Source organism: Choristoneura fumiferana, chromosome 11 (assembly GCF_025370935.1).
Source record: "Choristoneura fumiferana chromosome 11, NRCan_CFum_1, whole genome shotgun sequence".
In the NCBI taxonomy this organism is placed as follows: Eukaryota; Metazoa; Arthropoda; class Insecta; order Lepidoptera; family Tortricidae; genus Choristoneura; species Choristoneura fumiferana.
This window is the reverse complement of record NC_133482.1, coordinates 8930974-8948966: the sequence shown is the minus strand read 5'-3', so window position 1 is coordinate 8948966 and position 17993 is coordinate 8930974. Positions and strand designations below refer to the sequence as shown.

General features: G+C 36.9%; 2 protein-coding genes across 2 annotated transcripts; one reads left to right on the top strand and one right to left on the bottom strand.

Annotated features, from left to right (window-relative positions):
• The first annotated feature begins 11249 nt into the window (after positions 1-11249).
• Positions 11250-13749, top strand: LOC141432699 (general odorant-binding protein 83a-like). The gene is made up of 6 exons (XM_074094422.1): positions 11250-11397; positions 11764-11839; positions 12043-12095; positions 12305-12340; positions 12947-13126; positions 13669-13749. Exons 1-6 carry the CDS (start codon positions 11347-11349, stop codon positions 13684-13686), a joined length of 414 nt encoding a protein of 137 aa, XP_073950523.1. The 5' UTR covers positions 11250-11346; the 3' UTR covers positions 13687-13749.
• Positions 13750-15234: 1485 nt separating this feature from the next.
• LOC141432698 (uncharacterized) lies at positions 15235-17985 on the bottom strand. Its single transcript, XM_074094421.1, has 4 exons — positions 17494-17985; positions 17226-17350; positions 16738-16830; positions 15235-16261 (listed from the first exon to the last, which is right to left on the bottom strand). Exons 1-4 carry the CDS (start codon positions 17777-17779, stop codon positions 16160-16162), a joined length of 606 nt encoding a protein of 201 aa, XP_073950522.1. The 5' UTR covers positions 17780-17985; the 3' UTR covers positions 15235-16159.
• Between the last annotated feature and the right edge of the window lie 8 nt (positions 17986-17993).

The window sequence follows — 17993 nt, the reverse complement described above, 5'->3', positions numbered from 1 at the left end:
AGAGGTGCGAGCCGGGGTTTGAACCCACGACCCTCTGTTTGAGAGGCGATAGGTCAAACCACTAGGCCACCACGGCTTTTAGTAGTCATGTTTATTCTTATTAAATTGTTTTTATACAGTCGGGTTTTTAATTTATATTTTTATTGTAGTAGAAGAACAGCGTTGCAAGACTTGGCATTTTTTTAATAAATTAATTTATTAAATTAAGCGTTACGTTACGGATGTCCATATTAATGCTTATAATAGACTCTCGTTCTTAATTAATTATATACCGCCCTTAGCACACAATGTACTTATAAACTCAAAACAACATGCACATACCAGAAATACGCTAAGTTGTACCTAAAAAAATCTAACTACTGAACATATTTACTTAGCAAACTACGTTCACAGTTTACGGTCATAAGTCATTTTGTTTGTGGTCCCACAGGGCCTTTTAGTATGTGAAAGACACTCACTGGCCAGGCAATCCAGATATGATATCCGTTGGGGGCAGTATTTATAAGGTTTAAGTTAAAAACGAACTGTCAAACTACAAGCTCGCGGGAGCAAAGTTCCGAATGACACAAAAGTTTGGTAACTATCTTTATTTCTTATTTTGCTGTATTTTAATATGGGGCTTAGTGTGTTTGGACTAAGGTGCTATTTGTAGTGGCCGAGTAAAGGTTTCATTTTTACGAGTTCCGTACCTCAATTGGCAAAATAGGAACCCTTGCCTATTATATGGGACCACTTCATTCTCCGTTTGTCTATCAAGACTCTTTTCTCAAGAACATGTTGAAATATCAACTTAAAATTCGAAAGGCTGTGTTGCAGGCACGGCATGGGTTTCTGTGACCGATATTTTTTTTAACAAAAAAGTAAAACCGACTCCAATAAAATAAAATAAATAACAAAAAATGGAACCGACTACAAAACCCTTGAAAATATTTTTCTAGGTACGTACTAGCTCGAAGTCGGTGACTCAGCACGAGCCAGCAGGAGTGGGACAATAGTCGTCAGCCTCTTTTACATACTATGGGTTTCAATCCCTCCTGCTGGGTCGTGCTGAGTCACCGACTTTGAGCTTACCCGTACCTAGAAAAATATTTTCAAGGGTTTTGTAGTCGGTTCCATTTTTTGATATTTTTTTCATTTTTTTGGAGTCGGTTTTACTTTTTATTAAAAATTTTCTTTGTTTCTCACTTTTTAGTGATTCGTAGCCAAAGTACATCTCACAACGATTCCATTAAGCCCAAACACGACTTAGTTGCTTTGTTTTATAACAGAGTTCCGTCGCCTACCTTCTGGCTTCAGCATCAGATCAGTTCGAAAGAATCATTAACTTGAAGCTTTTTCTTAGTCGCTTATCTAGGTATATTAATCATGATCGTTTATAGACGAGTGAGCATTACTTAGCTTTGATGAGTTCCATTGGTCATCACGGTCTTCGTCATCAGGTCCAGGTTACCAAATGATATTTTCTGAATGTAAATGCTCATGCTAAAAATGCCAAAATCGCTATAGGTGTGCCTATAAAATTTTAGGTTGGCCCTCAATTTCTCTAGGATCCCATCATCAGATCTTGACTTAGTGACACTGGGACCACCTCAGAAGAATACCCTTTCAATTAAAAAAATAATTTTGAGAATCGGTCCTCAATTGACTGAGTAATCGGTGAACATACATAAAAAAAAAAATAATACAAACATGGGAACATAGAACCTCCTCCTTTTTTGAAGTTGGTTAAAAAATGGTCTCGCCGGAAGACCAGCGCTGGCTACACCCCCGGAGTCCGCATTCATGCTGAGGCGGGACCTTTCTTACACACAATTTAATATTTATGTTTGCTTGTTCTTTTGTTGTTTTATAATTTATACTATTGTTGTTTTAGTAGTAATCATTTTATGTGTATTGTATGTGGAATAAACTTTTTCAAATTAATATCAAATACCTAAGTCTGCTACCCCTTAGAGCAAAATATAAAAATAACATTTCTAAAACAACGCAATCAAAAGTTATAGTCATTAAACAAGGTGTTTTCATACAAATTAATTTAAATTAATTACTTATCGTGGAATCAAAACCTACGGTATGGTATGGTGATTCCAGTTGTCGTGGAAACTTGAAATTCGGACGAACAGCCATATTATTAGATTGATACTCGATAGGTATATAGAATAGAGCCCTAAAAGTCACCATTACTCATCCTTTACTGTCTATCTAGCTACTAAATAGGGCAACTTGTCTTATAAATGTCCCCTCAATTTATCCCCGACTTTAAGTCGTCCAACTGAGATTGCTGTCCTGAATTACATACGCATTAGTAAGACCCAATACGTGGAAACGTCCCTAGAGAAATTTAAGGCACTCTAGAAACTATCTTAAATACAGTGCGGCAACTAACTTACAAGCTATCTTTAGGGTTGTTGTGCACTTTACGAGTACACCGCCTCAGTTCGGCTTTGGCGGCGAAAAGTGAACTTTTATTTTTATTGGGACTGAAATACTATGCAAACCTAGTCCAGGCCGGGATTAATATTTCTTTTATCGAAAGGTGTTCTTATTACTTCTAGTACCTGGGCGACCGAGCTTTGCTTGGGCTAAAATTCGGTAACTAGCGTTTTCCCAAAGATAAGACCAAGTTAGATCGATTTTTCATCCCCATAAACCCCTACATACCAAACTTCATCGAAATCGTTGGAGTCGTTTTAGATTTACTACATAGATGTTGCCCGCAACTTCGTTTGCGAATAAATTATTTATCGCTATCCCGAGGAAACTATGCAATTTTCCGGGACTAAAACTCTCTTGTCTCCTGCCCAGGGTCTCCATATCACCTTATTTTACTTAAATCAGTAGTGGTTTAAGCATGAAGAGGTAACAAACACCCAGAGTTACTTGCGCATTAATAAATAAATCATAACTTTTTCCCACAATTTACCGATAGGTATCCCACGGGAATCATGCGAGAAATTATTTACTAGTTAGGTAACTGGCCACTTTTACCATGTTAATACCAGTAATCATCATCATCACTCGTAACTAACAATAATATTGCAAAATTCCTATATTTTGCGGTAGGTACGCTACGCTTTAGCGATACATGAGCAATGACCTTTACTCGCCAGCAGCAAATCAAAATTATTAGGGTACTGTTCTGTCTCGATTCAAATGAAGTGATGTACGACTATGATGCAATAAACTTAGATACTCGTTACCGAGAATAAAATGTAAGTAGGTAGTTATTGAGACGAAGTAACTTGTATTACCAGATGGCTGTGGGGACTAGTTTTTTGTCTGCTACTTTAGCCTCGAAGTAAATCTTTTTAATGTCTACGTGTACTTTTTTCTCCTGTATTTTACCGAAATCCGTGTACTTAAGCAATCGTGTCGTAGTTTTCAAACTTACTCAGGATAAGTATGATAAAAGATAATTTAATGTTCAACATGAGTTTAAAATACATACGAGTATGGATGTCACATAGAATTAAATTAGTCCTGCATTTTGTGCCTTGCGACGTACTATGGCCAGCAAAAGTCGATCCACTTATTGTACATTCATTTTTATACTAATTGTTCCAATAAATAAATAATAATTTCACAATAACTAGTCCATTAAATTTAAAATTAATTGCAAGAGATTTGTATAAAATAAAGTAAAATGTCATCATCAATCAAAATAAAAATCAACAGAAATAATCTTAGTTCTAACGTTAGTTTAGTTCGGATTATTATTGAGTCGGCGTTCTTATTGTTCGGTGTATTAAAATTCGGAATAGTCATATTAGGAGTTTTAAAACATTCGGAATTATAAAAATCGGTATTTTGAAATTCGTGATTCCGACTTTCGAAATTTAGTTTTTCGTATTATTTATGTAGTGTACCCTCGGCGAAGACTCGGTCTACGACCCCATCATTTCTGTTTTTTTTTTCATTTAGGCCTACGCGTCTGTTTCAGACGAATTTTGGTGTGTTGCCTGTGCACAACGACTTCCTACTAATATTATAAATGCTAATAATTGTTAGTATGTGTGTAGGTATTCAATTTGTTTCTTCACGCTAAAGCAGCTGGACGGATATGAATGAAATTTGGTGTGTTACTGTAGCTTATGTAATAACATAAGCTACTTTTTATCCCAATACTCCATCGTCTCCCACTATCCTAAAATTTCGGAAATTTAGGGGCTGTTTCACCATCCATTGATTAAGCACTGTCTTTATCCAACAATGGAACGTACATACAAAGGCTGAGATGATGATGATAAATGCAAGAAGTATGACAGCAAAACCCTGAATATAGCCTTCCCTAGCGCTCCCGCCGATTCTTAATAACATTATCGCGACACCAAAAGCTACTTTGTAAAACAAAACAATAATAAAAATAACCAGCACAAAAGAAACACGAACAATATGAAACTTAATACAATAACTCCCTAAGTCGTAATTTTATCGCGCCCATTTAGGCCACGCAACCAATTGCTATGTGATGCGAATAGGAATCCGCTTCGGACCAGCATCCTCCTGGGAACTCGAAAAAAATCACAACAATCTCGCCAACGCCCGATCATGGATTAGGTAAATCGGTCTTACGGATTTACATAATAAGGATGCAGCCTCTCAAAAAAGATCGGGAGCTACAGTATTAGCATTTAGATTGTGTGCGTGGCGCCAGAGCAATCAATCAAGTGCCTAGCTCGCAGGTTTCGTAAACGCTAACAAGGTAATCTTCAGGAACAACTTAATTGTCTTCCGCAGCTATTGAAAGTTGGGTCATCGATCACTCGCTGGATTATGCTTTTGGCTGCGGACTGGTTGCGGTGTCCAAGTTGTTTGCGCTTGATAATTTGGTCATTTCGATACGATTATCACAAAACATGACATGATTTACTTTAGGTAACTCCGAATTTCCTAAAGAAGAGATTTTGGAAAATGCATGACTTTCAAATAACTTTCGTATGTTAGTAGCAAAAAATGAAAAGGTTTTTTTGAGTGTGACCGAACGGGAAATGAACCCACGTCTCTTGGCGCATTTTTTGTTTAAAAAAACTTCGGACTTCATTGATCAAACGTTCTACTAATAAAACAACTAATATTACTCGTATCTTTGTTTGTCTCAAGTAGATTTTATTTAATGACAAAATAAACACCATAAGGGATGAGTAGGTCAGCAAAATAAATTCCTATTCTACTTCCTTTATGTTAGGCTCATCCAGGCTTTTCTAGGTCACCTAGGAATTTCCCAGGTTTATCTATTATTATTGTGTTTTATTATTATTAACATAGCGATGGATACAGACTGAAGCGGAGACGGAGGGACGACCTAGATACTTATCCTTATCACGTGAGACAGCAACAGGGCTACTACGAAATTCGAAAATCGAAGTTCGTATCATCCGTCCCGCCGACGCTTATATTATTAATTTAATAAATTAATGATATCATTTAAATTTCTTCTTGTTTCTTCTTTCTTGGATGTAGGTATATCTGTAATACCGTGTAAATGTTATGATAAATAAATAAATAAATTATTTAATACGAGAGTGAGAGGGACTTTATGGAAACCATTTTCGAATTTTGTAGTAGCCCTGCAGGAGCTCGCGTTTGATATGCGAGATCTCCCCTCTTACTCTACAAGAGAGGAGAGGCCTTTGCCGTGCAGGACACAAAACGGAGCATTAAAAGAAACCGCTGGCAACTTAGTCAAGTTGGTCAGTGTTTAAATGTAGGTAAGCTGTGTTTTATGTAAGTTTTCCATTTGTACCCGAATAAACGCTAAAATATTTGAACACTTAACGAAAGAGACGCGAGTCTGTCTTTTATGTTTTCACACTCCTGGCTCCGCCATTTTGAAATATGTCCAAAACTGAATCGACAAAAAAACACAATTATCGAACCTACTTACAAAATCCCACGAGAAGCCGGACATACGAACGCATTTTTGCTCAAGCTGAAACAGAGACGCAGCGCTCGCTCAATTATTACTTATTACCTGAGCTTATAGCTTACTTTGTTATTACACACAGCCGTTCCCATGCATAGTTATTACGCTGTTCAATTTAAACCACGACGCTTAATTTCCCACCGTACGCGACGCGCCATGCCAAATTTTCCACATTCTGGTAACGTGCCGTCGCATTTGAAATTTAATAAAGGATCACTCGAAGCGATCCCAGTCATGCATCGAGATACAATACTGGGATACAAGTCTGGCTAATGCCGCACTCCAGTGAAAAGATAACAGGAAGCGGATTCTCAAAAATATACCAAGTATCCAAGATCAGAGGGGCCTCGACCCTCGACCCACTCAAAATTTGCTTTTGATCACTGCACTTCACCTTTTTAACTTAAAATAAGGTACACCCCTGTTATGAACACTTAAGAGAGATTGCTTCACGGCTTGCTGTAGTAAAATTGAATTAGTGTCGTCTCACCTTTATTATATTGACATAGTTGAACGTTAATTTTACGCGCTGCTCGGCTTGCGTCTTACACTGCTTTACTTTATGGCAGGCAAATGCTTTCTAACTAGAGGTAACAATACGTAACTTTGCAACATTGCTGCAGTCAGGAAATATTTACTTCTTAGTCTATTATTTATCTATTTTAAGTTTTTATTTTATTTTTTAGTATAGAGGTGCTTAATATATTATGTTTTGAACAGTCAAATAAGCAAGAACGCTTGTCAAACTATGTATACTAATTCTATAATTTAATACTATAATTCAACACTCGCAGCAAAAAACTACATTTCTCTCTTGTTGCACAAATAACTACGAGTACATAGTACATATACCTAAAAGTTAAAACAACGCTATCGCTGCACGTCACACACAATTAAATTAGCATAGGTGCGTGAATGCTATTGGTGCAATCAACGCTGCACCCGTAGTCGATCTAGTTCCGCCTATATCTAATTAGGTGGGCACATAAATTATAATCACTCGCAACTGTACGTGTTACTTCAGAAGACAGGTCGTTGCTTAAATATAAAAAGTTAAAAAAAATGTTTTTTTCAATCGCAATAATTTAACGTGCAACTATTGCAATAAAAATAAAAAATATGCAGCGAGGTGTGTTTACATAGTTTATTTTTGAAGAACCCCACTCTACAGGGTTTTATTAATACAGGAGTATAACAATGTACAATACAAATAAGTTCGCCTTTGTACCTACATCTGTATCTCGCATCGAACTATATTAACCGACATCGCGTAGGTACCTAAATAATTTAAACAACTCAGTGGAAATCAAGTTGTCACGGCATCACGCCACTGATATCTATATCTAATACCTTTAAACGAGCAATTCTTTTAGTTTTCTTTTTATTTTTTTATTTTTTTTCTTTTTTATATTTCGGCGAATATTGAAAACGGATCTTGAAACACTGTTTATTCACGGTACTTCTTCGTCACAAATTTTACCAAAACGTGACAAATTTTGGTATATTGATAAAAATCGACACGCACAATTTGTTTGCGTAAAAGAGTTTGCACAGACCAGTCTTTAGACACCATACCGGTGTGTTACAGAGGCCGGCTCTTTGTAGAGATAGTGCCAATTAGTTTTCACGTAGCTACCCTGCGTAGCCATTTTACAGCAAACGGGACGCCATTTTCAGGGCTGAATGGAATCGACATTTTGGCTTTGTTTACGTACGAGACGGACACGGCACGAATCATTGGTACCTACCAAACTACCTACTAACTAGTACCTACTAGTTAGTATGAATTTTGAAAATCCAGTTTATCTTTTATGGAACACCGTAGCGTACTTCCACATTGGATGCCCCACGATTATGTGACTCACCCACCACTATGTGACATTCGGAGTATGTGACACTGTGATTAAGCGCGGTGCCATAAGTACTAATGCTAACCGGATGCTTTACTGTCCAAATCAAGCGGAATCACAATCACATCAACTGTGGAAGTAGGTAATCTTATTCTTTTTATTTTTTATTTATATGTATTGTTTATTCATATATGTGTGTGTCATACTAATTGTTGTTTATTAAGTGTTTTTATTTATATGTTATATACCTATTCCTTTCTTCTCACTGTGCATAAATTACTGTTCGCCTATCTTTAAGTTTTCCTTTCCTGTTTAGGTTAGCTTGAAAAGATCCCTTTTAGGGATAAGTTCGCCTTTGTACTCTTTTGTTTTGTTGTTTTTTATTTTTGTATTATTTTTGTGTTTTATGTACAATAAAGTATTTACATACATTACATACACACATACACATTCGCAATTCCTTTCTGTCACACGTTATACTCGTAGTATGAGGGTAGAAAGAAATGGTAAATGCAATCACCGGTGTCTAGTCATTTTACGTGATGATGACAAGTACGGCAAAGCATGTGTACCTAGATACACTAGACTAGAACGCATAAGTATAAAATTCCGAAATCTCAATTACTAAGTATGGGGAAGATTGCTATCATTGGCCCGGCGCTTTGATAGGACCACCTAAATATTATAAATATACGCCTGCTATACTTCAATTTTTACAAGCTTTTATTTAGTTTGCCCTGTTTATTTAGACAATACAGAAAAAAATACAAGGTAAGCAATAGGAGGCCTTATCGCTGTTTATTTAAATGGGGCAAATCTTGGAAGCTTTTTGACCCACTTTCAGGCGGTCCAATTGACTTGTAATTAGACATACTTATGTAAATTTGGTGACAATACAATAATCTGCATGGTAGTGACATCTTGGTGGTCCTGCCAGGATCGCCTCCGCAGGAGGAAACTCCTCAATTGTTAAATAGTGCCGACTTGAAATTTGTTACGGATATACAGTTTAAATGACAATGCTAGTACAGTCAACAAAAAGTACAGTCAGCAAAAAAACTTAAGCATTAGAAAAAGGGTAAACAACATTGACGAGTCTTTTTATTGAAAAACCTTTTAAAAAAAAACAGTACCTAACTATTACTTGATATCAAAAGAATGTAAATGTCCTTGATAATTGTTATATATTTGCTGTGACAAGTCAAGATCGCTTACCTTCTTTCTAATGCTAAAAAAACGAAGAAAGTAGAGACAGAGTCAAACAAAGTAATACACCACACTAACTCTCAAACGCTACCGTAATCGTACATCCCCCGTGACGCTGTAAAGCGCTAATTGACGACTCGGCGTGCGACGGTGAATTCCGACGATCATTAGAGGCACGCCGCGTGCTGATGCAATTGTCTCACGTGCATCCGCACCCATTACCAGCGCCAGCGTCCTTAATGAGAATCTATGAATCCGTTACTTCGATTTGCAGCGCTGAGATAAGCATTAGGAATGCGAAGTTGAAGCTACTGTTTTTGAACAATTTTAATCCACGACGCAAAAAGAGGGTTGTATAATCATTTTGACGCCAATGTCTTTCTGTCCGTGCAAAGTTGTTCTCAAAAAGATTGGAACGATTTCGATGCGGGTTTTTTCCGTGAAAAACAATCTCAATTTGTATGGAAACATGAACAGCGCCTCTAGCGGACGGAACGTTTGCGATGTTCGTGTTTTCATAAAAATTGAGATTTTAACGCGAACGCGATCGTGACGTATTTTGTAACCGAAAACTTACACTAAGGGTACAGACCTGTGGTACATACAGACGTCGGGGGTCAAAACAGATCAAATGTAACAAAATATTTAACTTTTTGACTAATTATTAACTAAAATCCGTTGGTGAAATATTGTCCTCATATTTTGCAGACTCACTACCCTACAACACCCACTTTGTAGTGCAAGAATGTAACAAATGACAACTGTAATTAAACCCTGATTAACCAACCTGACAATTTGCTGCCACCTCATTAACCATAACGCCTTCAAGCGCGTTGCGAATTACAGTACAGCCTTAGACGATTAATTGCATGAATTACATGACGCTTGTATAGAAATCTTAAGAACTGACCACACTAGGGCTTAAAATACGATGACGCAGCCAGAGCCGCCTTAGGGCGTGGCACAGCTCTTGGGCACCAAATAATATCTAATAGGATCCATTGGAAACTATTAGAGTAGTAAATTTATTGGCAACAAAAACGGTTCTATATCGTATCGCGGAATAATTAGTTTGCCCTAATTTTTATTCATACTGAAACCATCGACTTTTCAGGAAATTTGTAAAATAAACGTAACCAATCCATTCTAAGTACCTAACCAACGCATGAGATGTTCAGAAATATTTTTAGTTTCATCATTAGGACAGACAACGTAAGGTGATCCGACGGGCTCCCAACAAAAACTAATCTAACTAATTCATTGCGTTTAAGCGAATATACATCTAACATTCGAGCCGCCCGCCCATGATGTCAGGGGCCCTTATAGGAAAGACGGTAAAGGACGCAACTTTTAGGCCTTTCGCAAAAAATTACTACGCATTACTACGCATCAATTGCGTTCACACTTTCTATGCGCTAAACTTTTTCGACTAACTTGTTCGCATACGAAGAAGTGCGGAGATTTTATGTTTTACAATGCTGCGTTATTCGCACACATCCGCGTTGGTATTCGTCGACTTGTTGCTTTTTTTGGTACACATCAAAATACGTAAGTACCTAAAGCTGAATAGTGCGTTGACTGTTCACACTTCATATTTTATTAATCTAACAATGAAATTATACTGGGATGGACCGATGGATGACAGGCTGTCTTCCTCTTATTCTTCTTAATTAACAAGGAAAATAAATTACCTGCACATGGCAACCGGTACTCTTATTGACTCTTATTGAAAGACCATTGTTGTCAGAATCGTGTTATTCGTAAATGTTCTTGGAGGATCGTAGGTTCTAACCTACGGCTCTAGCCCAGCACGCACCTGTTGACTTTTTAAAAATGTATGTGCGAAATTATAACTATTTAAAAAATTTGCACGAGTTTTGCGGTAAAGAAAAACATCGTTAAGAAACAAGAATACACCTGTGAAGTAATTCAATCGTGTGTGTGAAGTTCCCAATCCGCATTCGTCACGTGTGGGAACCATGGCCCCATGCCCTCTCATTCTGAGTGGAGGCCTGTGCCTTTCCACTCTGTGGGACGTGTATAGACCAAGATAATGCTGTTAAATGATATTATTTAGTAATCCATACGTCAAACATCACACCGATCATTGCAATAACGCAAAGCAATAGTCGCGTTTATTACGCAACGCGTCACTGGAAGTTTTGTATTAAACGACGCGAGCGTATTTTAAGCGGTGTGGTCGAACCCTTAGGTTTGGTATCTTTAACAAGTATGAAGCATTTGAAGGTTTATAAATTAGGTGACGCTTCCATAATAGCTTAGTGTTAGGTGTTGTTAAGGTATGGGTGGGATCTTGCGGTGGTTCTGAGTATAACAAAGTTAGTTACGAGAATTCTGTGGTAAGAGATGGAGCAATTGATACTGTTGCTGCTTCTTGCACTCGGCGTTCGGGCTGAGGTAATTTAATCATGTTTTGATAGTAATATGGGAAATTATTAAACGTATACGCGTCTAGTTAAATAAGAAAAATAATGAACAAAATACATTATTGACGCAGATTAGGCACGTTGAATAACTAATAGGTTTTGTTACAAAAATATTTTTCTTTGAATACTTATCTTGCTCACTGTACGCATTTGTCATCCGACTAACTTATAACAAATAACAAATTTCAAGTCGATTCGACCACTGGAAGGGCGCCAAAATGAAGTTACTTACAAGATTTGACCCAACAATAAAAGTAATAAAAAGTACAAAAAGTTAAGTAAAAGCTTGTAAAATAAATTAAATTCTTATTCAAATATTGATAATATTTTCGTGCAGTTCCCGACCAAAGAATTTCTCGAAGGCCTGAAACCTGTTGTTGAAAAATGCGAGGCAAATACAGGTGTTGATAAAGGTATAGGTATTTAATTTTTTAGTACATTCACGACCTTCAATTTGGGACCACATAAGACCGAATATCTGCCATCTATGACAATTCAAAGTATTTTTTTACAAAACGGATCACAAATTAAAGATCGCGACAGTACCTACCGAGTTACTTGTTTTTTTTTTATTAATTCAGTCATTAAAATTAGTCACCTAACTTTCATTTTGCAGGGCTCGTTGATCAATTCAGTAAGGGCACTATGGTCGACGATGATAAGTTAAAGGTAGGATTAATGTGTATTCGCAGGGAAACATCATTTTGTAAGATTCAATCCATTCAGTATACTTACTCGTATCTCCATTTATGTGTAGTTGACACAGACCTACAGATCTAACGAGATGGAAATCTGTGATACAAACATAGAAAATTAAATAAAAAATTGTAAATTTTGTATCAGATAGATAATGCAAATAACAAAAACTTTCTTTACAGTGCTACATGAAATGCATTTTCTTGGAGTTTCAAGTGGTAAGTTTGTAAAAAGCTAAAACAACAATTAAATAACAGGCGGCTAAAACGTTTAACAGTTATCAAATGTACTAAATGCTTAGCCATTGATTAAAAATTACCGGTCACCTGATGGTAAGCAATCACCGCCGCTCTTGCGGTTACCTGCAAGACGAAGGTTATCACAGGTGCGTTGCCGGCCCTTTCAGCGACCGGTGCGGGCCATTCATAAAATACGTCACACTTTTAGGGGGAGGAGAGGTCTGGCGATTTGTAACACGGACAACATAATTGTGACTTTAAATAAAAGCGTGCCACGGGAAGGTCTAAAAGTGACCACAATTGGTGTAACGCTAAGCTACAGCAATAGACCAACAACAGGCGTTAGGTAAACTAAATAATTCTACTTAGATATACTTTATAAAGGTAAGATACCCGTGATCATGACACATGGAACTGCGACTAAATATCGCGAACTCTTTAAAGGCAGGTACCTACCTGGTCTACCTACCCCTTAGACCGTAGAGACTTCTTTCTCTGACGGTCTCTATCCCTAAACAAATATATCTAATGCAAATACTCGTATACCACTTCACTGTTAGAATCATTAAAAACTGTTAATTGCAGTTAGACGAAACCACTGGCCTCTTCCGCTACGAGAAGATGCTCGGTCTAATACCCCAGGAAATGAAGAGTGTCGCGTACGAGATGGGACGCAACTGTATCCACTTCAAGGGGGAAGGGGGCGCGGATCTCTGCCAAGTGTCCTTTGACCTCCACCGGTGCTGGCAGAAAGCCGATCCCGAGGTTGGTATAAGTAAAGGTTATATAGGTAGTAGCAATAAAGCCCTGGTGGCATAGTGGTTTGACCTATGACCTCTCAAACGGAGGATCGTGGGTTCAAACCCCGGCTCGCGCCTCTGAGTTTTTCGTAATTACCACGAGCTTTACGGTGAAGGAAAGGAGGAAACCCGCACAATCCTGCGAAGCAATTGAATTGTGTGTGTAGTTACCAATCTGCACTGGGCCCGCGTGGGAACTACGGCCCAAGCCCTCTCATTCTGAGAGGAGGCCTGTGCCCAGCAGTAGGTTGTCTATAGGCTGGGATGATAATGAGGTAGGAGAATGAGAATGAGAATACCTATAGCGGACAGTTTTCCGCAACTCGACGATTCTTTGTTTGCTCCTATTTTGCATCAGTTGGTTTAGGTATCTATTAGTAGCTTAGATTGCTAGGCACTCGTAACATCGATCTTAGGGAGAAACCTTTATTTTGTTGATTCCAATCTGAAAAAAATGTTAATGCCGATTTATTACACTTTTTTAACAAAAGCTTACTTCTGTTTCAGCACTATTTCCTGATGTAGATGCTTGCTGTTCGATTACAATAAAATGATCCAATATAATTAATAAACCGTTTACTTAATTTATTTTTGTTTGAATGAATTATTCCTTACATGGCCACATAAAAAAAAAACTGCCATTCGAATATGTAGTATCTAATGGAAAGAACTACTAAAACTTGCTGAGCTATGACGGTAACTTCGTATCAACTTTGGATCAGTTAAGAAGGAAGCTAGCTCAATAATTGGTCTCAGCTGGGAAGAGCTGGAAGAAGCCACGAAAGATCGAACCAAATAGAAAAGCAAGTAGGGTTCTTCTTGGAGCCCTGTCCCTAATAAGGGATAACAGGAACAAATCATCATCATCATCATCATCATAACGGTAACTTTAGTGCGTCCGTAGAAGAAGTTACCGACATAGGGCAGCAAATTGCACATCCTAAAGGTGCTGATAAACTTGAGCATTCACTTGTTACAGAACTCGATACTCTATAGCATTCCACCATGCATAGAGTCAAACATTGCTAGACTCTGGCCAGCGAAAGCTGCCCAAGTATTTTACACGAAACTTTAATCTGGTATCATTTTTGAGACTGTCAAAATGTACATTTTGATACTTCAGCTATAAGAAATAAATTAGTTATTTTTTATTTAATTCAAAAACCTCCTACCAACCTCAAAATGCAAAATGTTATAAGATTATGTTAGAATTAAAATGTTGGAAGATATATTCAATGCTAATCTGGTAAAAATGGTCCAAAAATGTATGCGTCTGGACTATACGTAAATGAGCACTGACAAAGGTCATAAAATTTACCATGGGACTCCTAAAGTGCATCATCAACTTTCACACATTATTTACTACATAAATTTTGATGTAGTCTGAAGAGCCCCGCGTATAACTTAATATCTGGAAAAATTGAATAATATCTAAGTTTCAACATTGTTTAATCAGCGTACAGCAAGTGTTGTCAGCATCATTTTTTTTTATTTGCCGCGGTTTCTCGTGGACAGCTTTCGCTGGCCACTCTGGCCAGTCTATGAACATTTACACGATCATTCTAGGGAACGCTCGTAAATGCTCGTCAAAAATTGTACCTACCTATTGTTTGACGGATGCTCGGCAAAAAGCTCGAAGAAATTTATCCGTAGTTTCGCTAGAATGCTCATTAAAAAGCGCCTGTTTATTATGTGAGCTATTGTCTGTGCATTCCCTAGAATGCCCATTACGTGTTAATGTTCAGAGGAAGTGGGCGGACGGAGCACGTAGAACTGATGGCCGTTGGTTGAGGCCAAAGGTTCTGGCCTCCCGTAAGTCCCATAACCCATAACGTGGACATACGAAGTAGTAAAGACCAGGAGAAGCCATTTGCTGCGGGAGCACACAACCAAACGTGTATTTTTTAATTCCGTTGACTTTAAGGGAATATTTAACAGGTCGAATGAAGTTAATCTCTCCAAAGGTCTTAGAGATCCTTAGCTTAAACCTATGTCCAGTAATAGGCGCTGATATGACGATGATGATGATGATGATAAATAGGGTGTTAATCGAGGTATTAAGGATATCTAAAGTACAATTTCAACATTTTATTGGATTGTACAATACCTTTTACAAAATTATCTACTATTTCTCAATGGATTATGATTAGATTCCCAATAAGATTACACTACTAATTCTAATAAATGCACGAATCATATCGGGTAAATCGTCAATTACTGGTCACATTATACTAAAAATTAATTCTATTTACAGGTGACCAGAAATAATTTTAGTATAAGGTGGCCAGTTATTAATGACTAACCCTGTATGCAAATTGATCCTAAATTAAATATAGAGAAACATTTATTTACACAAATTCAATAGATAAGAAGAATATATTACAATTGAGTACAAATTGGGCCCCATTCAGCATTATGTTGCGGCAAGCCACGACGCAGTTTTTAGTCGGCCCATTTAAAACACATATAAACATACACACATACTATGACGGTACGAACGCCAGCGGAAAATAATTCGAATAGACACTTACAATCCAGAAGCATGTATGGCAGCATTTGCTCAGTTTAATCGTATTTAAACAATTAATCTGTCATCTCCCAGGATAACAGGATCGAAGGAATTTGGGCACAAATTTGTGCCTCTGGGAGAGGACAGGTACCTCAGGATTTGATATGGCTATTGCAGTGAATTATCAATATAACATAACATAAACCTTAAATTAAGACTTAAAATCAAAAATATTCTTATGACTAAAGGTGGGAACACAGCCCAGCCCTTTGTAAATCTGTTCACGATAAGTGAAGCTACCGCCATTCGTACAAAAAAAAATTAGTTATCTTAAACATCTTAAACAATGTGACTAGAATTTCATGTTTTCAATTTTACCCAATAACTTAATTCCTTGATACAAAGCATCTATACCTTTCACACAAGCTAAAGTTTGAACGACAAAAAGTGGATTTCCTTAACAAACACTTAATTATTAAATATTTCGACTTAATTATCCCCAGTGTCCCCTGCTCCGTCAATTTGTTCTGTCAAAAGTTCTTGCAGCTCTGAGTATATGCTTTCCAGCATCACTAGTCGAGGCTTGGTATACTGAAACAACAAAAGGAGATATGAAATGACAATTGCATTGTCCTGCTCCAATTAGTCACATTCAAAGCAGATCAATACTCTGTCTTTCTAATACCTTTATACGCGCAATATAGATAAATAATTTCATTACTTTTTTTTTTGTTATTTAAGGGATCACGGAAACATCTCTAATGATTTAAAAACAATTTGCAATATATAGGTGTTTTAAGGGCAAACCATCAATGTAGCTTGGTCTCATCCCTGGAAAGAATTGAAAACTTCCAGTTATCATCAAAATTCTATTGTTCCCGCGGGTTTGTTATAGAAGAATTATTCGCAGAGAAGTCATGGGCAGCAGCTAGCAATATTATAAATGCGAAAGCAACTCTGTCTGTCAGTCTGCACTTCTTCATGCTAAAACCGCTTAACAGTTTTGGATGAAATTTGCCACCCAAATAATTTAACCTGGCATAGTGTTGAATAAATATGATGCATACCTTGAACAATGGTATTAATTTAGTTGATTCATATTCTTGATTTGATTCACAATTCCCTTTTACCAACAATGTTAAGAAGTACAAAACTCGGCTCTGAAATTAAAAAACAATAAAATTGTTACTTATACTTAAAATGCAAAAGTAACTCTTGCTGTGTGTTTATCTGTCACCTCTTCATGCTTAAACCACTGAACTGATTTAGTTTGTGAACCTGAGGACTTTTATCCTGAAAAATTGTATATTTTTTTAGTTAATAAATAGCAATAAAATAATCTTTTGCAACTATGGTCCAAACCCTCTAATTCTGAGAAGAGGCCTGTGCCCAGCAGTGGGATGTATATAGGCTGGGATCATCATCTTTCACTGACAGAGTCGCAGACAACAGCACAGGCTGCCCAATAAAGTGTTTAAAGCAACAAGGAGAATAATAATAAGCATCACCAAAATTAAGATTTTTTTTTCCAATGTTTACTAATAAGTCTACTTACCATTTTAATGACTTCATTTATTATTACATCATCTATGCTGGACCATGGCACAAAGTAGTCTTCTCTGCCAACTACATATTTTACCGAGCTTTGTATGCCAACAGTGGGAATGACTAGAAGAATTTCTGAAAAAAAAAACAGACAACAAACTTTAAATTGGTCAATCAACTTTTTAGTGTAGTGTTGTTGTACCTAAACATATCACATCACAATATACCGTATTAATTTTTGTTTAAATAGTAATAAATAACTGTGGATATGACTGTACCTGATTGAACACTGTGTGTGACCCAGAAGAAGATTAAAAATGATAAGACTATGATTATAACTGCAAGTATTGTTAAACTTATCCGCACGTAACTTAAAGCTAAGATATTGACCAATATAGCTATGCAGAGTGATGTCATGGGCCAAGTCGCCTTTTTTTCTTTATTAGTCGCATATGAAATAGTAAACTGCCTCGATTTCGGTGAACTGTTTCTGCCATCCACTTTTAGTGATAACATCACACCGTTGACATTTTGGTGCTCGAGTATTTTGTCGTTTTTAGCCATTATTGCGCCTTATCTTTTAAAAACCAACCACAAACTTAAATATTATCTCATAAGTTAAAACCATAAATTTAAGCTTCAATCCCCATAAAATGAACTAAATTTAAAATAAATTCAGCTCAACATGAATCAGTTAACTATGGAAAGGCAGTATATTAATAATTTATCTTGTAATTAGTTTACAAATTATAAAACTGTTTTTAAATTCACTCCTTTT

Excerpts from the sequence above, each read along its gene's own strand:
- LOC141432698 (XM_074094421.1), bottom strand. The coding sequence starts at position 17,779 with ATGGCTAAAAACGACAAAATACTCGAGCACCAAAATGTCAACGGTGTG. Across the intron at positions 16,831-17,225 it reads TAAATGAAGTCATTAAAATG|AGCCGAGTTTTGTACTTCTT; the intron begins GTAAGTAGACTT and ends TTTTAATTTCAG. Across the intron at positions 16,262-16,737 it reads AATTAATACCATTGTTCAAG|TATACCAAGCCTCGACTAGT; the intron begins GTATGCATCATA and ends TTGTTGTTTCAG.
- LOC141432699 (XM_074094422.1), top strand. The coding sequence starts at position 11,347 with ATGGAGCAATTGATACTGTTGCTGCTTCTTGCACTCGGCGTTCGGGCT. Across the intron at positions 11,398-11,763 it reads CACTCGGCGTTCGGGCTGAG|TTCCCGACCAAAGAATTTCT; the intron begins GTAATTTAATCA and ends ATTTTCGTGCAG. Across the intron at positions 12,341-12,946 it reads TTTTCTTGGAGTTTCAAGTG|TTAGACGAAACCACTGGCCT; the intron begins GTAAGTTTGTAA and ends TGTTAATTGCAG.